General features: G+C 45.3%; 1 protein-coding gene across 1 annotated transcript in view; it reads left to right on the top strand.

Annotated features, from left to right (window-relative positions):
- LOC126165650 (gamma-butyrobetaine dioxygenase-like) overlaps positions 1 to 25,915 on the top strand; it is a 56,110-nt gene extending 30,195 nt beyond the window's left edge. Inside the window, exons 7-8 of the mRNA XM_049920338.1 lie at positions 23,596 to 23,762; positions 25,299 to 25,915. Of these exons, the coding sequence (XP_049776295.1) occupies positions 23,596 to 23,762; positions 25,299 to 25,462 (331 nt within the window). The 3' untranslated portion in view covers positions 25,463 to 25,915. The remainder of the gene's footprint in view (positions 1 to 23,595; positions 23,763 to 25,298) is intronic.
- The last annotated feature ends 496 nt before the right edge of the window (positions 25,916 to 26,411 follow it).

The following is a 26,411-nucleotide window of genomic DNA, read 5'->3' as shown; positions in this document are numbered from 1 at the left end:
ATAAAGGATCTGTTTGAAAAATTTCAACGGACTGGGAACGTGACGGATGAACGTGCTGGAAACGTAGGGCGACCACGTACGGCAACCACAGAGGGCAACGCGCAGCTAGTGCAGCAGGTGATCCGACAGCGGCCTCGGGTTTCCATTCGCCGTGTTGCAGTTGCGGTCCAAATGATGACGCCAACGTCCACGTATCGTCTCATGCGCCAGAGTTTACACCTCTATCCATACAAAATTCAAACGCGGCAACCCCTCAGCGCCGCTACCATTGCTGCACAAGAGACATTCGCTAACGATATAGTGCACAGGATTGATGACGGCGATATGCATGTGGGCAGCATTTGGTTTACTGACGAAGCTTATTTTTACCTGGACGGCTTCGTCAATAAACAGAACTGGCGCATATGGGGAACCAAAAAGCCCCATGTTGCAGTCCCATCGTCCCTGCATCCTCAAAAAGTACTGGTCTGGGCCGCCATTTCTTCCAAAGGAATCATTGGCCCATTTTTCAGATCCGAAACGATTACTGCATCACGCTATCTGGACATTCTTCGTGAATTTGTGGCGGTACAAACTGCCTTAGACGACACTGCGAACACCTCGTGGTTTATGCAAGATGGTGCCCGGCCACATCGCACGGCGGACATCTTTAATTTCCTGAATGAATATTTCGATGATCGTGTGATTGCTTTGGGCTATCCGAAACATACAGGAGGCAGCGTGGATTGGCCTCCCTATTCGCCAGACATGAACCCCTGTGACTTCTTTCTGTGGGGACACTTGAAAGACCAGGTGTACCGCCAGAATCCAGAAACAATTGAACAACTGAAGCAGTACATCTCATCTGCATGTGAAGCCATTCCGCCAGACATGTTGTCAAAGGTTTCGGGTAATTTCATTCAGAGACTACGCCATATTATTGCTACGCATGGTGGATATGTGGAAAATATCGTACTATAGAGTTTCGCAGACCGCAGCGCCATCTGTTGTTGAAAATTGTAACTACTGTAATTTCGAAAGTTTGTCTGCCTGAAAATGTACTGTTGTCCAAGCATATTGTATTTCTATCACTGCTCGTTTAGTTTTTATTGCCGTTTCAAATATACCGGTCATTTTTGAAACACCCTGTATGTAGAGTAAGATCTATATCTAACAGTACACGCATAACAGCAACAGTAAGCACAAAAAAAAAAACACTACTAACTAAGACAATATTTCATACTGAAGGCAGTTTTGGCTCATAACCGCACATATGCACTTATCTCGTGAAATGACTGTTAGCGGAACCATGATTACCGGAACGTTTTTGTTCCTGTTATCAAATGGTTCAAATGGCTCTGAGCACTATGGGACGTAACATATGAGGTCATCAGCCCCCTAGAACTTAGAACTACTTAAACCTAACTAACCTACAGACATCACACACATCCATGCCCGAGGCAGGATTCGAACCTGCGACCGTAGCGGTCGCGCGGTTCCAGACTGAAGCGCTTCGAACCGCTCGGCCACTCTGGCCGGCAGTAAGCAAATATACAGTATTTAAGATATAGGTTTAAATAGCCTTCTAACACGAATTTGAAACTCTTGAAGTTATCAGAAGTAAATGCAGAAAGAGAAAGGTTATCTGCAACTTTTACAGAAAATGGGCTGTAGTTCCTTGAGAGAAGCAAAATTCAAATCCCTGTCCTGCTATCTAGATTTAGTTTTGCTAAAGCTAGATACAGGAGTAGCGGGATATATTCCTCCTCCTACTTGTCTTGTGCTCTGTCTCTGATATTTTCGTCGTGGACGAGGAGTTAAATCCTAATCTTCTTTGTCATTCTCTGAGGTCAGATATAATGAGCTGTCCAGTTCACGTGACAGTCGGTAGTGAAAGGATTCTTGTCTTTTTGTCTTACATCCATAATGTAGTTGGACTCTTGCTGTTGTGACCATGCAAGTTACAAGTGTACCGCACACTGTGTCTACATCTGTATCTATGAGGTTTGTTTTTTAAGTGAGGTGCTCACTTAAAACTTCCGGGCTGATAGGCCGTGGTCGAAGTATAAAACACGGCCTATCAGCCCAGAAGTTTTAAGTGAAGACAATACTGGCCATGAAAGCTTACATTATAAGTAAGGTCCGTTTGAACATAAGTACACAACGAAAGGTTATTTCAAAAAACTAAATTTATTTTCAGAAATTACATACCTCATTCCATTTTTCGACATAGTTGCCAAGTTTGTTCAAATATGCATCATACCCCCAACCAATTTTAAAATACCTTCTTCATAAAAACTTGCGGCCTGCTCTGATAACCAAGAGTTCACTGCCGTTTTCACGTCGTCGTCATCATTGTAACAGTTGCCACTGAAGTGTTGTTTGACGTGGAGGAACAGATGGTAATCGCTCGGCGCAAAATCAGGCCTGTAGGGTGGGTGGTCTAAAACTTCCCAGCCAAAATTGTCCAAGAAATTGCGGGTCTGACCTGCAGTGTGAGGTCTTGCATTGTCATGAAGAAGGACAATTCCCTTTGTCAGCATGTCATGTCTTTTGTTTTAAATAGCTGTGCATAGCTTTCTCAGGGTTTGGCAGTATGCTTCTGCGTTGATAGTGGTTCCTTGTTGCATGAAGTTGACCAACAAAATACCATGCCCATCCCAAAACACCAACACCATGATTTTGCGCTGGGACAGAGTCTGTTTGGCCTTCATCTTTACAGGCGACTGTGTGTGTCTCCATTCCATACTCTGTTACTTCGATTCGGGCGTGATATGGGAAACCCTTGTTTCGTGTCCAGTTACGATCTGACTCAAGAAGCCGTCACTTTCTTCATGACAATGAGTCAAGAACTTCATCGCACACTCAAACCTTTGGTTTTTGTGGTCCTCTGTTAGGAGTTTTGGGACCTAACGGGAGCACAATTTTCTAAACTTTGTTCAGAAACAATGTTGTAAAGCACTGATCTCGACACGTCAGGAAATTCGTTTGAGAGACCTGTTATTGTGAGGCACTTGTTCTCACGAATCCTCGCTTCCACTCAAGCCACCAAATCGTCTGTAATCAAAGAAGGGCGACCGGAGTGGTCGTCATCATGAACGCTGTCATGGCCATCTTTGAAATCTCGTACCCACTTAGACACTTTGCTTTCACTCATAACAACATCACCGTACACTTCGCAAATCTGTCGATGAATTTCTGCAGCACACAGGTTCCTTGCTGACAAAAACTGAGGGAACCTCACACGTGGCGGGCGAGTTGATAGTTTTAAACGTTTTGAAAGCACAGAGCAGAACCGTACAGGTTAGCTACAGAGCTGAAACTGAGCGCAGTTGTACCCGAGGCATGCCGGTACACGACGCATGCGCTCGTTGCGGTATGCGCGTGAACTACTAGTGTCTACAACAAAACGGACCTTACTTAAGGGGCTCCGGAACGCCCTATACTTGCAATGTTAAAATAACGCTTATAAATTACATCTTTCCTCACAAAGTATTTGAGGTAGGAAGTTGAACTTTTTACAGATTATTTATTGGAATATGGGCTACAACTTAACACAGGGATTTTACAAAATTTTAGTTCAGTTATTAAAGATGATTTTTTTTTCAATTGTAATGAAAATTCACAACATTTTTTTGCAATTTTTTATTTATATATTCAAAAATATACAGTTTTTTGGAAAAAGGCTGTGTTGAATTATGCAGAAGGTACTGTGTAACATTTACTGAAAGTTTGAAACAAATATGTTTTGGAAGATCCTCAGAAAACATGTAATTAGTATGAGAAAATAAAAGTTTTGGGAATCGAGCGACAAAGATTGGATTAACTTTTTAGTGCATTCCAGGTCCATAGGATGGATTATCTTCATCCTCTGCAAACTCCTCCTCCAGCTTCCTCTTGTTCCTCCTCCTGTTTACTCTTGCTTGTATTTCTAGACTCTTTACAGCCCTGTCTGCAGCCCGAAGGCGTTCCTTGTCTAAAGCAAGCATCGCTCGTACCATGTTAGAACCTATCTTCATTCCCATATTTCTAAATACCTTGCACCTTACAATGTTGCCATCATTCAAAGTCGCAACAGCAACTTTACTTTTACTCATTATTATACTTCAACAAAACAGAGACTCAAGAAACAGAATTAATTACGAATATTTTCGAGATAACGCCAGAGTAAATAAACATGAAACAATCGACAATCACACCAGCGATATGTATTGAACCATCACAGGTTAGCCACAACACATACTTTATCTCACATCACTAAAATGTACCTGATGAACACGGACGTTAATAATAACACCATTTGACAGCAGTTTAACAGCGCCACAGTGGGTCACGCCCATGTAGAACACATTTCAAAAAAAAAGTTAAAAATAGTTGTAGTCTTCGGAATTGAATAAATTATATATCTATTAAAAGGTAATAGTCTGCAGATTCAGAAAACGCAAAAAAGTAAAAATTGAACTTTTCATGATTTTGAGCCTTTCCGGAGCCCCTTAAAAAACACGCCTCGTACATCTACATCAATACTCCACAATCCTCGTTACGGCGGGTGGCGGATGGTACTACCTACCGCTACTGGTCATTTCTATTCCTGTTCCACTCGCAAACAGAACGAGGGAAGGACAAATGTCTATATGCATCCATATGAGACCTAAATTCACGTATCTTGTATTCGTGGTACTTAGGAGCAGTGTATGTCGGAGGCAACAGAATCGTTCTGTAGCCAGCTTTAATTGCCGGTTCTCTAAATTTTCCCAGTAGTGTTCCTCGAAAAGAATATCGCCTTCCCTCTAGCGATTCTCGTTTGAGTTTCCGAAGCATCTCTGTAACACTGATGTGTTGTTTGAACCTACCATAACAACTCTAGCAGCCCGCCTCTAATTTGCTTCAATGTCTTCATCGACTTAATGTGTTTGCACCCCAGAACCTCGTATCAAAGATAAATACGTCTCATAATTGCAAGACGACCTCCTCCTGCTGGTTGGCGGTCGTAGCCGCGAAGACTTGGAGCCAAAAAACGCAAGGGCCATATCATTCCTGACTACATGATGCCATACTACCAAAATGAAAATGTCACCAAGCAAGTCCATATACTTATTACTAAAGGGATAAATTGTCAGGAACTCGATAGTGAAAATACACGGCTCACCAGTTCTTCGGCTCCATGAGGCCCAATACTTAGATGTAGTCGTCGATGAGAGGTGGAACTATACATCACGTATTGTATCCGTGATGCAAAGATCCCTAGTAACGCTCAATAATTTGATTGGGATTGGTCACAAACGACTCCACCAGCCACCAGAGTTAATACACTACTGGCCATTAAAATTGCTACACCAAGAAGAAATGCAGATGATAAACGGGTATTCATTGGACAAATATATTATACTAGAACTGACATGTGATTACATTTTCACGCAATTTGGGTGCATAGATCCTGAGAAATCAGTACCCAGAACAACCACCTCTGACCGTAATAACAGCCTTGATACGCCTGGGCATTCAGTGAAACAGAGCTTGGATGGCGTGTACAGGTACAGGCCCATGCAGCAACAACACGATACCACAGTTCATCAAGAGTAGTGACTGGCGTATTGTGACGAACCAGTTGCGAGGCCACCATTGACCAGACGTTTTCAGTTGGTGAGAGATCTGGAGAATGTGCTGGCCAGGGCAGCAGTCGAACATTTTCTGTATACAGTTAGGCCCGTACAGGACCTGCTGAAACGAAGGGTTTCTCAGGGATCGAATAAAGGGTAGAGCCACAGGTCGTAACATATCTGAAATGTAACGTCCACTCTTCAAAGTGCCGTCAATGCGAACAAGAGGTGACCGAGACGTGTAACCAATGGCACCCCATACCATCACACCGGGTGATACGCCAGTATGGCGATTACGAATACACGCTTCCAATGTGCGTTCACCGCGATGTCACCAAACACGGATGCGACCATCATGATGCTGTAAACAGAACCTGGATTCATCCGAAAAAATGACGTTTTGCGATTCGTGCACCCAGGTTCGTCGTTGAGTACACCATCGCAGGCGCTCCTGTCTGTGATGGAGTGTCAAGGGTAACCGTAGCCATGGTCTCCGAGCTGATAGTCCATTCTGCTGCAAACGTCGAACTGTTCGTGCAGATGGTTGTTGTCTTGCTAAGGTTCCCATCTGTTGCCTCACGGATCGAGACGTTGTTGCACGATCCCTTACAGCCATGCGGATAAGATGTCTGTCATCTCGACTGCTAGTGATACGAGGCCGTTGGGATCCAGCACGGCGTTTCGTATTACCTTCCTGAACTCACCGATCCCATATTCTGATAACAGTCATTGGATCTCGACCAACGCGAACAGCAATATCGCTATACGATAAACTGCAATCGCGATAGGCTACAATCCGACCGTTATCAAAGTCGGAAACGTGATGATACGCATTTGTGCCCCTTACACGAGGCATCACAACAACGTTTCACCAGGCAACGCCGGTCAACTGTTGTTTGTGTATAAGGAATCGGTTGGAGACTTTGCGCATGCCAGCACGTTGTAGGTGTCACCACCGGCGCCAACCTTCTGTGTATGCTCTGAAAAGCTAATCATTTGCATATCACAGTATCTTCTTTCTGTCGCTTAAATTTCGCGTCTGTAGCACGTCATCTTCGTGGTGTAGCAATTTTAATGGCCAGTAGTGTAAAACTGTATCACAATAGCATTCTGACATAAATTTTAGGATACAGGTCAGCAGTCTGGGTCCACAGGCTTACGAGGGTAATGCCTGCCATGGCCGTAAGGAGAGTGCAGCGAAATATGCTCGTGCGCTCTGTAGGGGCATGTAGGACAACTCCAAGGGGGAGCATTATCATTATTGATGACACTTTGTCCTCTTCATACACTCCTGGAAATGCAAAAAAGTACACATTGACACCGGTGTGTCAGACCCACCATACTTGCTCCGGACACTGCGAGAGGGCTGTACAAGCAATGATCACACGCACGGCACAGCGGACACACCAGGAACCGCGGTGTTGGCCGTCGAATGGCGCTAGCTGCGCAGCATTTGTGCACCGCCGCCGTCAGTGTCAGCCAGTTTGCCGTGCCATACGGAGCTCCATCGCAGTCTTTAACACTGGTAGCATGCCGCGACAGCGTGGACGTGAACCGTATGTGCAGTTGACGGACTTTGAGCGAGGGCGTATAGTGGGCATGCGGGAGGCCGGGTGGACGTACCGCCGAATTGCTTAACACGTGGGGCGTGAGGTCTCCACAGTACATCGATGTTGTCGCCAGTGGTCGGCGGAAGGTGTTCGTGCCCGTCGACCTGGGACCGGACCGCAGCGACGCACGGATGCACGCCAAGACCGTAGGATCCTACGCAGTGCCGTAGGGGACCGCACCGCCACTTCCCAGCAAATTAGGGACACTGTTGCTCCTGCGGTATCGGCGAGAACCATTCGCAACCGTCTCCATGAAGCTGGGCTACGGTCCCGCACACCGTTAGGCCGTCTTCCGCTCACGCCCCAACACCATGCAGCCCGCCTCCAGTGGTGTCGCGACAGGCGTGAATGGAGGGACGAATGGAGACGTGTCGTCTTCAGCGATGAGAGTCGCTTCTGCCTTGGTGCCAATGATGGTCGTATGCGTGTTTGGCGCCGTGCAGGTGAGCGCCACAATCAGGACTGCACACGACCGAGGCACACAGGGCCAACACCCGGCATCATGGTGTGGGGAGCGATCTCCTACACTGGCCGTACACCACTGGTGATCGTCGAGGGGACACTGAATAGTGCACGGTACATCCAAACCGTCATCGAACCCATCGTTCTACCATTCCTAGACCGGCAAGGGAACTTGCTGTTCCAACAGGGCAATGCACGTCCGCATGTATCCCGTGCCACCCAACGTGCTCTAGAAGGTGTAAGTCAACTACCCTGGCCAGCAAGATCTCCGGATCTGTCCCCCATTGAGCATGTTTGGGACTGGATGAAGCGTCGTCTCACGCGGTCTGCACGTCCAGCACGAACGCTGGTCCAACTGGGGCGCCAGGTGGAAATGGCATGGCAAGCCGTTCCACAGGACTACATCCAGCATCTCTACGATCGTCTCCATGGGAGAATAGCAGCCTGCATTGCTGCGAAAGGTGGATATACACTGTACTAGTGCCGACATTGTGCATGCTCTGTTGCCTGTGTCTATGTGCCTGTGGTACTGTCAGTGTGATCATGTGATGTATCTGACCCCAGGAATGTGTCAATAAAGTTTCCCCTTCCTGGGACAATGAATTCACGGTGTTCTTATTTCAATTTCCAGGAGTGTATAAAGATTAGGGTATTAGGTAAGAAAGGAGGAGAGAGACAAAATTTATGGGGATTGTCGTGGGGAACAAATCAGAAATTAAACGTAGGGTGGAGGAGCTATGGCACGAACAGTTGGACAACGACGAAACGGGTCGTAGAACACACGAGTTGCTGCCCAACATCATGGAGAGATTACAGCTACACTACTTTAAGCCATCAAGAGGACTGGAACACTTTCTTACTGGACATGGACCCTACCTGGCATACCTATGCCGGTTTGGGAAGCGGGCTACACCAACATGTGACCGGGGGGGGGGGGGGGGGGGGTTGGCACACCAGGCACCCTAGACCATGTGGTGTATGAGTGCCACTTCTTCGACGATGTATCGGCACATTTAAGACAACAGCTACCCAATTACGACACGTACCACCTGCTCAGGCAGGAGGGCCACTTCCATATCCTGAATAAAATTTCAAATGTAATATCAAGAAAGGTTATAAAAGAATTCCTAAGGAACAACCATTAATAGATCATACCTGATTTAGACTTCGTGCACCTATCCTGTTCCGCCAAGGCGTTGACCTAGCCAGCCGCTTCACGTCTAGGATTAGGGGGGGGGGAGGGGTGCACGTTCTAACCGATTCAGACATTCACCGAATATGACTATAGAATTAGTTTAGGTTGGACGTAGGATAAGACAGGATAACTCCATTTGCGCAGTACTGCAGCGATTTGCTGTTTTGGGCCAGCCTGGTTCCAGGGGCACCCCCACTGGGATTAGCTCAGTGGGCACGCCCAACAATGCAGGTTTATAAACGATGGCACAGCTGTAACGCTGCAGGTAGAGCAGACTAGCAATAAGTAGTAGATAAGTAAGACCCTGGACCATAGTGGAAAAAGGAACAACACCACATTCTAGAACTAGATAACCTGCAGTAAGTGTAATTGTAATAAGCACAAATTGTAATAAGCACCCACTAATGTATTAGGTAGGGGGTTATTTTGTATCATGTATTTGAAGAATCTATTTACAATTTGTACAGAATCCAGATGGTAGTTATAAGAGTCGAGGGGTATGAAAGGGAAGCAGTGGTTGGGAAGGGAGTGAGACAGGGTTGTAGCCTATCCCCGATGCTATTCAATCTGTATATTGAGCAAGCAGTGAAGGACACAAAAGAAAAATTCGGAGTAGGTATTAAATTCCAAGGAGAAGAAATAAAAACTTTGAGGTTTGCCGATGACATTGTAATTCTGTCAGAGACAGCAAAGGACTTGGAAGAGCAGTTGAATGGAATGGATAGTGTCTTGAAAGGAGGATATAAGATGAACATCAAAAGAAGCAAAACGAGGATAATGGAATGTAGTCGAACTAAGTCGCGTGATGCTGAGGGAATTAGATTAGGAAATGAGATACTTAAAGTAGTAAAGGAGTTTTACTATTTGCGTAGCAAAATAATTGATGATGGTCAAAGTAGAGAGGATATAAAATGTAGACTGGAGATGGCAAGGAAAGCGTTTCTGAAGAAGAAAAAATTGTTAACATCGAGTATAGATTTAAATGTCAGGAAGTAGTTTCTGAAAGTATTTGTATGGGGTGTAGCCATGTATGGAAGTGAAACGTGGACGATAAATAGTTTAGACAAGAAGAGAATAGAAGCTTTCGAAATGTGGTGCTACAGAAGAATGCTGAAGATTAGATGGGTAGATCACATAACTAATGAGGAGGTATTGAATAGAATTGGGGAGAAGAGGAGCTTGTGGCACAACTTGACTAGAAAAAGGGATCGGTTGGTAGGACATGTTCTAAGACATCGAGGGATCACCAATTTAGTATTGGAGGGCAGCGTGGAGGGTAAAAATCGTAGAGGGAGACCAAGAGATGAATACACTAAGCAGATTGAGAAGGATGTATGTTGCAGTAGGTACTGGGAGATGAAGAAGCTTGCACAGGATAGGGTAGCATGGAGAGCTGCATCAAACCAGTCTCAGGACTGAAGACCCCAGAACATCATTTGAAGAATAAAGATTTAAAACAAAAACAAGATCTTACATAAATAAAAAATTAATTACTTGCCGTGAGGTCAGTCGCCGAATGCGGCGTCGCATGCACAATTGACAGTTATTGCCATGTGGCTATCGACACACAAACATATTTATGTATTGTTCAGGGCATACAGTTATATCACCAAGTGATTACAGTTATAAATTAGGGCAGTAAACAAAGTCCAAACAATAGAATCAAATGATCACTTTAAATGAGAATTCTGACGCTAAGTCGTGGAACTAAAGTTCATTTGTGTTCTAGTACAGTTACTGTAAATTAATTAATTACTTGTAGGCTACATTTAAATGAATGTTATCTATTCACCTAAAGATTAACTCCAATTAATGCTAGTTATTCTGTCACTTGAAGGCTACGCCCAACTGGAAGACTGACTGTTTACGTGGTGACTAAGTTCAACGAGGCAGTAGTCTCTCGTAAGAGCAAAGATTCATCCTAGCTCGTTGACTTGCTGGAGTAGCGTGTATCCTTCACTGGCTCAGTAACTGGAACTCGTTCACTAGGTGCTGGGCGGCCGCTTAAATGCTTGCTGTGCTGGTTCCTCGTTCTATTACCAGTCGGGCACGTGAACGGCCCAGAAATAGTCTGGCGACTGTAGCAGCACTGGTGGCCATGTTGCGGCCACAGGTTCGCCCAGAGCCTCCCACAAGCGCGCCAGTAAACCTGTTTATATTTATTTGCTATTGACGCCTGCCGGTTTGGCAACCGGTCAGTCGCGGCTGATATACAGTGAAGCCGAATTCGTAGGGTACAGCAAAATTCTTGCTAACTCCTTTTCTGTTCCTGCTGCGCGTTTCTGGAACAAGTTGTCGTACACTCTGTGCACAATTCATTACCCTGTTGCATTTTTTTTAAAAAGCTGAAGCACTGCCTTTTATGAGTCTCATAAATTTTCCCTCAAAAGTTAATATTCGTGACCAGTTTCTCTCTGTCAAACAGTGAAGCAAATGCTCCCATCTTCTCCGAGTTACTACTCTTTGTGTCTTTACAATATGTGCTATATTATTCGCCACTCTCTTCAATACTTTTGTTCTGCCATGTTCCTCCTTTTATGTACATTCCATCCCTTATCTCAGTCCATTGCTCTACCACACTTTAACCAGTCTTTGTTAATCTACTATTGACGAACGATTTTTTCTGCGCTGTAGCTACTACTGTTTGCACTGTCAATGGTACAGTTATTTCTAAGTCGAAACAAATAAATAATAAAAACGTGCTGGGTCCGGTGGACAACTAGGTTGTGGCCCTCACAACTGCAGCCCCTCGATCCGGCAATGGCTGCGTGCCGCCAGCGGTGCGGGCACGACCCCGCGCTGCCGGACCTCTCTGCTGCTCCGTCCTAACCAAACTCGCGACACACCCGACCCAGAAAACACGTCCTCCAAACATAGTACGGGTACTAGATATCGATAAACACTGCTGCTGCCACTTGCGGACATACAACGCTAGCAAACGTAGTGGCGCCAGTAAACATAAGAAGAAAACGAGACGCCACTATCCCTAATACACGATACCTACCTACCAATGGCACCAACCCGAACCGCACATAGCTCAGGCGAAATCGAATTTCTTGACATCAACTGCATTAGGTATACAGGATGCTACAAAAAGGTAGGGCCAAACTTTCAGGATACATTCCTCACACACAAAGAAAGAAAATATCTTATGTGGACATGTGTCCGGAAACGCTTACTTTTCATGTTAGAGCTCATTTTATTACTTCTCTTCAAATCACAATAATCATGGAATGGAAACACACAGCAACAGAACGTACCAGCGTGACTTCAAACACTTTGTTACATGTCCTCCGTTAGCGAGGATACATGCATCCACCCTCCGTCGCATGGAATCCCTGATGCGCTGATGCAGCCCTGGAGAATGGCGTATTGTATCACAGCCGTCCACAATACGAGCACGAAGAGTCTCTACATTTGGTACTGGGGTTGCGTAGACAAGACCTTTGAAATGCCCCCATAAATTAAAGTCAAGAGGGTTGAGGTCAGGAGAGCGTGGAGGCCATGGAATTGGTTCGCCTCTGCCAATCCATCGGGCACCGAATCTGTTGCTGAGAAGGGTACGAACACTTCGACTGAAATGTGCATGAGCTCCATCGTGCATGAACCACATGTTGTATCGTAGCAGCATAGGTAGAGTATCCCGTATGAAATCATGATAACGTGCTCCATTGAGCGTAGGCGGAAGAACATGGGGCCCAATAAAGACATCACCAACAATGCCTGCTCAAACGTTCACAGAAAATCTGTGTTGATGACGTGATTGCACAATTGCGTGCGGATTCTCGTCAGCCCATACATGTTGATTGGGAAAATTTACAATTTGATCACGTTGGAATGAAGCCTCATCCGTAAAGAGAACATTTGCACTGAAATGAGGATTGACACATTGTTGGATGAACCATTCGCAGAAGTTTACCCGTGAAGGGCAATCAGCTGCTGATACTGCCTGCACACGCTGTACATGGTACGGAAACAACTGGTTCTCCCGTAGCACTCTCCATACAGTGACGTGGTCAACGTTACCTTGTACAGCAGCAACTTCTCTGACGCTGACATTAGGATTATCGTCAACTGCACGAAGAATTGCCTCGTCCATTGCAGGTGTCCTCGTCGTTCTAGGTCTTCCCCAGTCGCGAGTCATAGGCTGGAATGTTCCGTGCTCCCTAAGACGCCGATCAACTGTTTCGAACGTCTTCTTGTCGGGACACCTTCGTTCTAGAAATCTGTCTCGATACAAACGTACCGCGCCACGGTTACTGCCCCGTGCTAATCCATACATCAAATGGGCATCTGCCAACTCCGCATTTGTAAACATTGCACTGACTGCAAAACCACGTCCGTGATGAACACTAACCTGTTGATGCTATGTACTAATGTGCTTGATGCTAGTACTGTAGAGCAATGAGTCGCATGTCAACACAAGCACGGAAGTCAACATTACCTTCCTTCAATTGGGCCAACTGGCGGTGAATCGAGGAAGTACAGTACATACTGACGAAACTAAAATGAGCTCTAACATGGAAATTAAACGTTTCCGGACACATGTCCACATAACATCTTTCCTTTATTTGTGTGTGAGGAATGTTTCCTGAAAGTTTGGCCGTACCTTTCTGTAACGCCCTGTAGATCTAGAATCAAATAATGACATATGAAAATGTATGCCAGATTCAAACCTGTGTTTCCTACTTATCACGAGCGGTTGCCTTAATCACTTCAACTATCAATGCATCCTTCTCAGGCCTATCCAACTTCCGCATGTCACACTGTTTACATCTATATATCACAGTCCACTGATTTTATCATCAGTGATCTACGATATAAAGATGTGGACAGTGTGATACGTGGAAATTTGGGTCGGTCCGGGCAGTGTGCACAAATAGCTGAAGTGGTTACTACTTATAGTAGGCGATAAATCCGGATTCGAATCCTGGTCTGGCACATATTTTCATATGTCACTACAGGGTAGTAGATCTATACCTAATGCTGTTGATATCAAGAAATTCGCGTTCAGTGAATTTAGTTCGAATTACACTCCTGGAAATTGAAATAAGAACACCGTGAATTCATTGTCCCAGGAAGGGGAAACTTTATTGACACATTCCTGGGGTCAGATACATCACATGATCACACTGACAGAACCACAGGCACATAGACACAGGCAACAGAGCATGCACAATGTCGGCACTAGTACAGTGTATATCCACCTTTCGCAGCAATGCAGGCTGCTATTCTCCCATGGAGACGATCGTAGAGATGCTGGATGTAGTCCTGTGGGACGACTTGCCATGCCATTTCCACCTGACGCCTCAGCTGGACCAGCGTTCGTGCTGGACGTGCAGACCGCGTGAGACGACGCTTCATCCAGTCCCAAACATGCTCAATGGGGGACAGATCCGGAGATCTTGCTGGCCAGGGTAGTTGACTTACACCTTCTAGAGCACGTTGGGTGGCACTGGATACATGCGGACGTGCATTGTCCTGTTGGAACAGCAAGTTCCCTTGCCGGTCTAGGAATGGTAGAACGATGGGTTCGATGACGGTTTGGATGTACCGAGCACTATTCAGTGTCCCCTCGACGATCACCAGTGGTGTACGGCCAGTGTAGGAGATCGCTGCCCACACCATGATGCCGGGTGTTGGCCCTGTGTGCCTCGGTCGTATGCAGTCCTGATTGTGGCGCTCACCTGCACGGCGCCAAACACGCATACGACCATCATTGGCACCAAGGCAGAAGCGACTCTCATCGCTGAAGACGACACGTCTCCATTCGTCCCTCCATTCACGCCTGTCGCGACACCACTGGAGGCGGGCTGCACGATGTTGGGGCGTGAGCGGAAGATGGCCTAACGGTGTGCGGGACCGTAGCCCAGCTTCATGGAGACGGTTGCGAATGGTCCTCGCCGATACCCCAGGAGCAACAGTGTCCCTAATTTGCTGAGAAGTGGCGGTGCGGTCCCCTACGGCACTGCGTAGGATCCTACAGTCTTGGCGTGCATCCGTGCGTCGCTGCGGTCCAGTCCCAGGTCGACGGGCACGTGCACCTTCCGCCGACCACTGGCGACAACATCGATGTACTGTGGAGACCTCACGCCCCACGTGTTGAGCAATTCGGCGGTACGTCCACCCGGCCTCCCGCATGCCCACTATACGCCCTCGCTCAAACTCCGTCAACTGCACATACGGTTCACGTCCACGCTGTCGCGGCATGCTACCAGTGTTAAAGACTGCGATGGAGCTCCGTATGCCACGGCAAACTGGCTGACACTGACGGCGGCGGTGCACAAATGCTGCGCAGCTAGCGCCATTCGACGGCCAACACCGCGGTTCCTGGTGTGTCCGCTGTGCCGTGCGTGTGATCATTGCTTGTACAGCCCTGTCGCAGTGTCCGGAGCAAGTATGGTGGGTCTGACACACCGGTGTCAATGTGTTCTTTTTTGCATTTCCAGGAGTGTATTTCGTCACCTGTGGTCTGTAAAGTGTCCGTTCTTTCAGACGTGTGTGTAAAAATTATTTCCAGGTATCCGATTTCATATTAAATGTAGAACTTATTATAACATGTACATTAAGGTGACAAAAGTCTTGTGATACCTCCTAATACCGTGTTGGAACTCCTTTTGCCTGACGTAAGGAAGCAGATCTTCTTGACATGGACTCAACAAGGCGTTGGAAGTTCCCTGCAGAAGTATTGAGACATGCTGCCTCTGTAGCGGTCCAAATTGCAAAATGTTACCTGTGCAGGATTTTTTGCACAAAGCGACGTCTCGATTATTTCCCATAAACGTTCGATGGGATTCATGCCGCGCAGTCTGACAGGCCAAATCGTTCGCTTTAATTGTCCATAACGAGCAGTGCTGCGGCTCGCGTTGGTGCTGTTTGTAGGTTTCCGCCCTCTACTGGAAGTCAGACGGTATTCTTTAGTTGACATGATTGCGATTTTTTTTCTTCTTCTCGTCTCGACTGGCGCCACTCGTTTCGCAAACGTTGCCTGTCCGCTAGTGGCAGCAGTGGCGGTTATCGATATGTAGTAACTGTTGCCCTATCTTTGGGGCGACGTCGTTGTTTTTCCGTGTCGTGTGAGTGTGTCAGTTTGGTTGGGGACTCAGGAGGCACCAGATCGGCGCAGTTTCTGTTCATGAGACCCAGAACATATTAGATACAGGCTCCCAGGTAGATGCTATTTTTCTTGACTTCCGGAAGGCGTTCGATACAGTTCCGCACTGTCGCCTGATAAACAAAGTAAGAGCCTACGGAATATCAGACCAGCTGTGTGGCTGGATTGAAGAGTTTTTAGCAAACAGAACACAGCATGTTGTTATCAACGGAGAGACGTCTACAGACGTTAAAGTAACCTCTGGCGTGCTACAGGGGAGTGTTATGGGACCATTGCTTTTCACAATATATATAAATGACCTAGTAGATAGTGTCGGAAGTTCCATGCGGCTTTTCGCGGATGATGCTGTAGTATACAGAGAAGTTGCAGCATTAGAAAATTGTAGCGAAATGCAGGAAGATCTGCAGCGGATAGGCACTTGGTGCAGGGAGTGGCAACTGACCCTTAACATAGACAAATGTAATGTACTGCGAATACATAGAAAGAAGGATCCTTTATTGTATGATTATATGATAGCGGAACAAACACTGGTAGCAGTTACTTCTGTAAAATATCTGGGAGTATGCGTGCGGAACGATTTGAAGTGGAATGATCATATAAAATTAATTGTTGGTAAGGCGGGTGCCAGGTTGAGATTCATTGGTAGAGTCCTTAGAAAATGTAGTCCATCAACAAAGGAGGTGGCTTACAAAACACTCGTTCGACCTATACTTGAGTATTGCTCATCAGTGTGGGATCCGTACCAGGTCGGGTTGACAGAGGAGATAGAGAAGATCCAAAGAAGAGCGGCGCGTTTCGTCACAGGGTTATTTGGTAACCGTGATAGCGTTACGGAGATGTTTAACAAACTCAAGTGGCAGGCTCTGCAAGAGAGGCGCTCTGGATCGCGGTGTAGCTTGCTCGCCAGGTTTCGAGAGGGTGCGTTTCTGGATGAGGTATCGAATATATTGCTTGCCCCTACTTATACCTCCCGAGGAGATCACAAATGTAAAATTAGAGAGATTAGAGCGCGCACAGAGGCTTTCAGACAGTCGCTCTTCCCGCGAGCCATACGCGACTGGAACAGGAAAGGGAGGTAATGACAGTGGCACGTAAAGTGCCCTCCGCCACACACCGTTGGGTGGCTTGCGGAGTATAAATGTAGATGTAGATGTAGTGCCAAAACACGCCGGGTCCGCTGGCGGCACGTATGGAATGCCGGATGGAAGGGCTGTGGTCACGAGAGTAAACGACCTCGTCGTAAACCGGATCCAGCAAGCGTTAAGATTCAGCATTTCAATCCAGGTAGAGAAATCTCCACCACTGTGATATCTGGCGATTCTCCAGTGACTTCGTGTTGCTGCTCTTAAGCCGTCGGCACACGGACCGTGTATCCGAACGTAGAGCGTTGACCGTGCCGTCATAGCGTGGAATAGCACGCTCGGGAGTCTTTGCGAACGTGCAGAGCAATATCTGGCATGTCAGATATTCTCAGCGAGCGTCTGAGCGTTGACCAATGAGATGGCACAACGCCACCTACGTCACAAACACGCCGTCTCCCTTCAGCACAGAGTTGTGAGGCGCCATATTGGATTTCATTTCAAGCCTATATGTATATATGCCGTTTCTGAGCACCAGCAAATTGAGAATCACTGGAAAACCCGTCGTTAACTGTGTGATTCGTTCCAATAAAATAATGAGAAACATCATATTCGTGGCAAAAGAATTATTGTAACTTGAGTAGGGTATTTGAAAGCAGCGACACACTGATGATCCATCCAAAACGTATTGTTCTTGGTACAACTTGTTATAATTAAATTTCAATTAGTAACATATCTACAATTAAGGTTTTCAGCAAGGGGTAACACAATATTATTAGACACAAAGCACGGGATGTTCGTTTAGCGTAATCATTAGCGCCACTATTTACTGATGAGACGCGTCTTGACACTGCCAAAATTTTTTTCCCCTAACATTCTCGTTTTTATTAGGTTATGATACTTTATTATTAGTTTAGTATAAATATATACTATAATATTTGATGTTATGTAAATATAAGTTCAACTTTTTTTGAGGGGTCACTTTGTTCGATTGGCTTAATCTACAGGACAGCTTGCGCTACTTGTATAAAGGTATTTTGCTCCTTTTTGTTTTACGTTTCGTAATTCACATGTTGCAAAGATTCTGCTATTGGGTAGGAACAGTGATCAAGTAAGACTGACCTTGGGGATTTATATTATGTGGGAATGATGAAATAATGTTTATCTTATGCGGAGAAGTATTCCAAACTTGTAACGCATCCTTTGTAATGGAACTTTTATAAGACTGTGTCCTTATTGATTGGACATGTTACTTTCCTTTTCGTGGACTATGGTAAAATTTGCGATTTAATAGAGCTAGTGTGGGAATTTTACGCGCGCCCGTTGAGTGAACAGTGTGATTTGCAAACTAGAAACATCCGTCAACTGCCGCTGGAGTGCGTTGCGATCGCGTATACCACGTTGGGGCCCACGTACCGTATGCCCAAGTCGCGTCGTTCCTGAGCGTTCAGCAGCACGTTGAACTTGGCACGCTCAACGTTAACGTTCGACAGCACGGTCCGTGTGCCGACGGCTTTAGTGTCCCCGAGGCGAAGAGCAGCGAGTGGAATGCTTGCGGAAGGCGGATCTGATTAGCTTTCCTCGACTTCTTATTACTATTTACTGCGTTCAACTTGTTACAATTTGTTAAGTTCAATCAGCTAACGCCCCACTTACTTGCCCTGGGGGCCGGTTGGTGGTTCTTCTACTCTACTGCGTTCAACTTGTTACAATTTGTTAAGTTCAATCAGCTAACGCCCCACTTACCTGCCCTGGGGGCCGGTTGGTGATTCTTCTACTCTAGAAGAATCACCAACCGGCCCCCAGGGCAGGTGAGTGGGGCGTTAGCTGATTGAACTTAACAAATTGTAACAAGTTGAACGCAGTAAATAGTGAGTGATAGTAAGTAATAGTAAGTGGTAGTGATTCCTTTCTCGTTCTGGGCACTCTAAGCACAGTATTCTGGGGACGTAGTGCAGACCGCCGGTTCCGACTTTGGCGTGTTATTCCATCGTTGCATTTGGTTTATCGGACGTCAGGTAGCTTGAGCAAGATTATCTTTAGTCATTCGTTAGACTTCCACTAGTCTGAGGTACCATCTTGTGAAGTGAACTGAATGCAACTCTTGGCTGCCTATCTCATCGCTGGCGAAAGTGTTTGTTGCCGGACCTTCTCAGAGGTCGATTCCTGGTGCACCGTCTGTGACTGGTCCTTGTGTTTTATTATTGTATTATTTATTACCATACCTTGTAATGCCTACATTAAAGGTTATGTATGTCTAGTTAATAGTTCCAGTCGCCTTCTGGGATAAATCTAGCAGTGTAAGGGTTGTGTTACAAAGTTACCATCATCTTATTTCACCCGTTTGGTTGTTAGTTGCTTGTTTCTTTTAATTAACCTTTGCTTGTATTTGCTGTTTTACAGCAGGTTCCTAAAATTTTTATGTAATTGCCGTTCGTGGCGCGTAAGGCCTTCAGCCTTAATTGTGGTCATTTGGTTTGAAAAAATAATTCGATATTTGTATTTTAGCAGTAAGCCTTTTAAGATATTATTTACTGCCATTCCTGGCGTCTGATACCTTGTGCTGTGTTTGTGGCCACTTATTTTTAATATTTCAATACCTGTAAGTTATAATTGCAGCGAGTTATTAATCATTCTTGATTTATTGCCATTCTTGGCGTGTAATGCCTTCAGCCGTGATCACAGTGGCTTGTTTTGTTTTTAAACATTATCTGTCTCTGCATTTTATGGTGATTTGCTAAATGGTAAAGCACTGAAAACACAGTTGTTTATTCCTTCATTAATAACGTGTGGTATTTATTTATTGTTGAGACTGGAATTACTGTTTTAAAAATAAATGTGTGCAACTGATCACGGCCCCGTCCACAATCGTATCCGAATCCTGCCTTCCCTTGACCATCAGGTTACACAGAATGTTCAGACCACTTGCGAACAACTGTGGCCTGATGACATGGGCACTATCATCCAAAAAAATTACATCGTCGTCTGGGAACAAGTAGACGAACATAACTATTTCCAGTCGATGATCGGTGCATTTGCACCAGAGGACCCAGCCAATTCCACCTTGTACAGTGCGTGGTTGACAACTTGGGTCCATGGCTTCGTGGGGCCTGCGCCACACACAAACCATACCATTAGCTCTCACCAGCTGAAATCGGGACTCATTTTCCCAGGCCACGGTCTTCCAGTCGTCTATGGTCCAACCGATATGGTCACGAGCCCTGGTGAGGCGCTGCAGATCCTGTGCTGTTAGCAAGGGCACTCACGTCAGATTTCTTCGCACTGTCCTGTAAGTTCGATGTACGTCACACAATGATGTCTGTGGCTATTTCACGCAGTATTGCTTGTCTGGTAGCACTGCCGACACTACGCCAACGCCACTGCTCTCCGTCTTTAAGTGAAGGCCGTTGGCCACCTCGTTGACAGTGGTGAGAGGTAATGCCTGAAAGCTGGCATTCTCGACCCACTCTTCACGTTATGGATCTGTTGTTGTTGTGGTCTTCAGTCCTGAGACTGGTTTGATGCAGCTCTCCATGCTACTCTATCCTGTGCAAGCTTCTTCATCTCCCAGTACCTACTGCAACCTACATCCTTCTGAATCTGCTTAGTGTATTCATCTCTTGGTCTCCCTCTACGATTTTTACCCTCCACGCTGCCCTCCAATACTAAATTGGTGATCCCTTGATGCCTCAGAACATGTCCTACCAACCGATCCCATCTTCTTGTCAAGTTGTGCCACAAACTTCTCTTCTCCCCAATCCTATTCAGTACTTCCTCATTAGTTATGTGATCTACCCATCTAATCTTCAGCATTCTTCTGTAGCACCACATTTCGAAACCTTCTATTCTCTTCTTGTCCAAACTATTTATCGTCCATGTTTCACTTCCATACATGGCTACACTCCATACAAATACTTTCAGAAATGACTTCCTAACACTTAAATCTATACTCGATGTTAACAAATTTCTCTTCTTCAGAAACGCTTTCCTAGCCATTGCCAGTCTACATTTTATATCCTCTCCACTTCCACCATCATCAGTTATTTTGCTCCCCAAATAGCAAAACTCCTTTACTACTTTAAGTGTCTCATTTCCTAATCTAATACCCTCAGCATCTCCCGACCTAACTCGACTACATTCCATTATCCTCGTTTTCCTTTTGTTGATGTTCATCTTATATCCCCCTTTCAAGACGCTGTCCATTCCATTCAACTGCTCTTCCAAGTCCTTTGCTGTCTCTGACAGAATTACAATGTCATCGGCGAACCTCAAAGTTTTTATTTCTTCTCCATGGATTTTAATACCTACTCCGAATTTTTCTTTTGTTTCCTTTACTGCTTGCTCAATATACAGATTGAACAACATCGGGGAGAGGCTACAACCCTGTCTCACTCCCTTCCCAACCACTGCTTCCCTTTCATGTCCCTCGACTCTTATAAGTGACATCTGGTTTCTGTACAAATTGTAAACAGCCTTCCGCTCCCTGTATTTTACCCCTGCCACCTTCAGAATTTGAAAGAGAGTATTCCAGTCAACATTGTCAAAAGCTTTCTCTAAGTCTACAAATGCTAGAAACGTAGGTTTGCCTTTCCTTAATCTTTCTTATGGATCTAGGTGTATTGAATTCCCTAACGATTTCCGGAATGGAATATACCGTGCGTGTAGCTATAGCTACCATTTCGCGTTACAAGTCTGAACTTTCGTCGTGCGGCCATAATCACGTCGGAAAACTTTTCACATGAATCACCTGAGTACAAATGACAACTCCATCAAGGCACTTCCCTTTTATATCTTGTGAACACGGTACTACCGCCATCTGGATATGTGCGTATCGTTTCCCCATGACCAGTGTATATCGTAGTGAACGTAGCGTAGAATTGGTAGAATATATCATTTCGTGTAACAAAGGGCCAGATAGCTATAATATTGCCAGTTGTTGTTGTTGTGGTCTTCAGTCCTGAGACTGGTTTGATGCAGCTCTCCATGCTACTCTATCCTGTGCAAGCTTCTTCATCTCCCAGTATCTACTGCAACCTACATCCTTCTGAATCTGCTTAGTGTATTCATCTCTTGGTCTCCCCCTACGATTTTTACCCTCCACGCTGCCCTCCAATACTAAATTGGTGATCCCTTGATGCCTCAGAACATGTCCTACCAACCGATCCCGTCTTCTTGTCAAGTTGTGGCACAAACTTCTCTTCTCCCCAATCCTATTCAGTACTTCCTCATTAGTTATGTGATCTACCCATCTAATCTTCAGCATTCTTCTGTAGCACCACATTTCGAAAGCTTCTATTCTCTTCTTGTCCAAACTATTTATCGTCCATGTTTCACTTCCATACATGGCTACACTCCATACAAATACTTTCAGAAATGACTTCCTAACACTTAAATCTATACTCGATGTTAACAAATTTCTCTTCTTCAGAAACGCTTTCCTAGCCATTGCCAGTCTACATTTTATATCCTCTCCACTTCGACCATCATCAGTTATTTTGCTCCCCAAATAGCAAAACTCCTTTACTACTTTAAGTGTCTCATTTCCTAATCTAATTCCCTCAGCATCACCCGACTTAGTTCGACTACATTCCATTATCCTCGTTTTGCTTTTGTTGATGTTCATCTTATACCCCCCTTTCAAGACGCTGTCCATTCCATTCAACTGCTCTTCCAAGTCCTTTGCTGTCTCTGACAGAATTACAATGTCATCGGCGAACCTCAAAGTTTTTATTTCTTCTCCATGGACTTTAGTACCTACACCGAATTTTTCTTTTGTTTCCTTTACTGCTTGCTCAATATACAGATTGAACAACATCCGAGAGAGGCTACAACCCTGTCTTACTCCCTTCCCAACCACTGCTTCCCTTTCATGTCCCTCGACTCTTATAACTGCCATCTGGTTTCTGTACAAATTGTAAATAGCCTTTCGCTCCCTGTATTTTACCCCTGCCACCTTTAGAATTTGAAAGAGAGTATTCCAGTCAACATTGTCAAAAGCTTTCTCTAAGTCTACAAATGCTAGAAACGTAGGTTTGCCTTTCCTTAATCTTTCTTATGGATCTAGGTGTACTGAATTCCCTAACGATTTCCGGAATGGAATATACCGTGCGTGTAGCTATAGCTACCATTTCGCGTTACAAGTCTGAACTTTCGTCGTGCGGCCATAATCACGTCGGAAAACTTTTCACATGAATCACCTGAGTACAAATGACAACTCCATCAAGGCACTTCCCTTTTATATCTTGTGAACACGGTACTACCGCCATCTGCATATGTGCGTTTCGTTTTCCCATGACCAGTGTATATCGTAGTGAACGTAGCGTAAAATACGTAGAATATATCATTTCATGTAACAAAGGGCCAGATAGCTATAATATTGCCAGTATAAATAAATAAATGAATGAATGGTTCGTACGAGTGTATGTTGCAAAGTATTGTGTGGGAAAGTCCTGGTTCTCACTAGTATCTGTATATAAGAGAAACTTCTGCAGATTTGGTGTGTCCAATTTCACGGCTTTCTGATTCAGTTACTGAATGCAATGTTCTTTTTTTCCAGCAATGACTTGTATGGAGAGTTCGTGAGGATAAATTACAGCCAGCCTCAGAGATCCTCACACTTCATTGCCTCCCTCGACCAGGTAGTCGCCTGGTACAAAGCGTACGAAATCTTCACCAAAGAGCTGAATAGTCCAAAGAACCAAGCTCGCATCAAGACCCGACCAGGTAATTAGATGGCTCCACACTTGCAGGGAAGGATGACTGATACACTACCTACAACGTGCAACTTTGAAATACACTACTGGCCATTAAAATTGCTATACCAAGAAGAAATGCAGATGATAAACGGGTATTCATTGGACAAATATATTATACTAGGACTGGCATGTGATTACATTTTCACGCAATTTGGGTGCATAGATCCTGAGAAATCAGTACCCAAAACAACCACCTCTGGCCGTAATAACGACCTTGATACGTCTGAGCATTGAGTCAAACAGAGCTTGGATGGCGTGTACAGGTACAGCTGCCCATGCAGCTTCAACACGATACCACAGTTCATCAAGAGTAGTGACTGGCGTATTGAGACGAGCCAGTTGCTCGTCCACCATTCACCAGACGTTTTCAATTGGTGATAGATCTGGAGAATTTGCTGGCCAGGGCAGCAGTCGAACATTTTCTGTATCCAGAAAGGCCCGTACAGGACCTGCAACATGCGGTCGTGCATTATCCTGCTGAAGTGTAGGATTTTACAGGGATCGAATGAAGGATAGAGCCACGGGTACGTAACACATCTGAAATGTAACGTCCACTGTTCAAAGTACTGTCAATGTGAACAAGAGGCGACCGAGACGTGTAACCAATGGCACCCAATACCATCACGTCGGGTGATACGCCAGTATGGCGATTACGAATACACGCTTCCAATGTGCGTTCACCGCGATGTCGCCAAACACGGATGCGACCATCATAATGCTGTAAACAGAACCTGGATTCATCCGAAAAAATGACGTCTTGCCATTCGTGCACCCAGGTTCGTCGTTGAGTACACCATCGCAGGCGCTCCTGTCTGTGATGCAGCGTCAAGGGTAACCGCAGCCACGGTCTCCGAGCTGTTAGTCCATGCTGCTGCAAACGTCGTCGAACTGTCCGTGCAGATGGTTGTTGTCTTGCAAAGGTTCCCATCTGTTGACTCAGGGATCGAGACATGGCTGCACGATCCGTTACAGCCATGCGGTTAAGATGCCTGTCATCCCGACTGCTAGTGATACGAGGCCGTTGGGATCGAGCACGGCGTTCCGTATTACCCTCCTGAACCCACCGATTCCATATTCTGCTAACAGTCATTGGATGTCGACCAACGCGAGCAGCAATGTCGCGATAAGATAAACCGCAAACGCGATAGGCTACAATCCGACCTTTGTCGAAGTCGGAAACGTGATGGTACGCATTTCTCCTCCTTACACGAGGCATCACAACAACGTTTCACCAGGTAACGTCGGTCAACTGCTGTTTGTGTATGAAAAATCGGTTGGAAACTTTCTTTATGTCAGCACTTTGTAGGTGTCGCTACTGGCGCCAGCCATGTGTGAATGCTCTGAAAAGCTAATCATTTGCGTATCACAGCATCTTCTTCCTGTCGGTTAAATTTCGCGTCTGTAGCACGTCACCTTCGTGGTGTAGCAGTTTTAAGGGCCAGTAGTGTACGTATGATACATAATCTATAGCGCAGCCTAACTGGATATTGTGTTCCGATTGCAGGAGAAATTCTGATCTTCGACAACATTCGGCTGATCCACGGTCGAGCAGCCTACGACGACAAACCGGGCAACGAGAGGCACCTCATAGGCCAGTTCATCGACTGGGACGAAGCGTTAGCCCGCCTCAGGGTTCTCCGAAAGGACGCCGGCCTCGTCAAAATCTAACGCCACTTCTCCGGATCTCCGTACGATACGAATATACCCCAGATGCGACATCCACTGGTGAACAACAGCAGTTGAGCCACGTCATCATAATGTACAGGATATATCTGAAGAACTGAGTGAGACAAATAGTCATTTTCCTGTTGCCTGGCAGAAATATGACTCATTTTCTTCCGGAATGCAACACTGACTGATAAGATAATTTCTACTGTTGGACATGTTTTCTGTAGCTGTTTGTGTATGAATGTGTTTTTGTGTCTATTTGTGAATGACAGCATTACGTGATTTAATATCTTACAAACGTAATAAGACTGATGTCCTTGTTTAATTATTGAACCGCTCAGTCACTGCGCTATTGTTAGTGACTTTCAATACATTTCATTATCGTTGTGCAGCAGTTTTTGTCTATTTTTATTCTCAGAATGTAATAACAATAAATTATTTTTATGTTCATTATCTCCAGTCGAACTACCGACCAAAATCATAATTCCCTTCTTATACCTTCTTATAAGGTTAATACAATTTAAGCAGTAGCACACTACAACTTTCCTTCTGAAACGCCGTTAACACATTTCTTGGAGAAATTCTTGTTTGTAATGTACCTGGTGCGCCAGGTAGCATGTCAAAAAAAGTTTTAAGCTTCAATTAGTTATTCATCTTATTTCAGGGATTTGACGTGACATTCTATCCACCCCATTAAGAAAAGAAAAAAAGGCTGCTCTCCTAACTATTAAAATGAAAGGAGAGCATCATAATCAAATCTCTCTTTTCTGCACACACACACACACACACACACACACACACACAGGCGTGCGCGCGCGCTTTTCCGTGTGACTGATATTACTTGCCTAGAGTGATATTCTTTACTGAAATGGACATCGTTTCGTCAAAACACCTTGGCAGTGAACTACATTTCCATTGCAGGAGTTGATCAAGCAGCCCGCTCCCATCG

This window comes from Schistocerca cancellata, chromosome 1 (genome assembly GCF_023864275.1).
Source record: "Schistocerca cancellata isolate TAMUIC-IGC-003103 chromosome 1, iqSchCanc2.1, whole genome shotgun sequence".
NCBI lineage: Eukaryota > Metazoa > Arthropoda > Insecta > Orthoptera > Acrididae > Schistocerca > Schistocerca cancellata.
The sequence above is the reverse complement of the archived record's forward strand: the minus strand, read 5'-3'. Positions and strand labels throughout refer to the sequence as shown.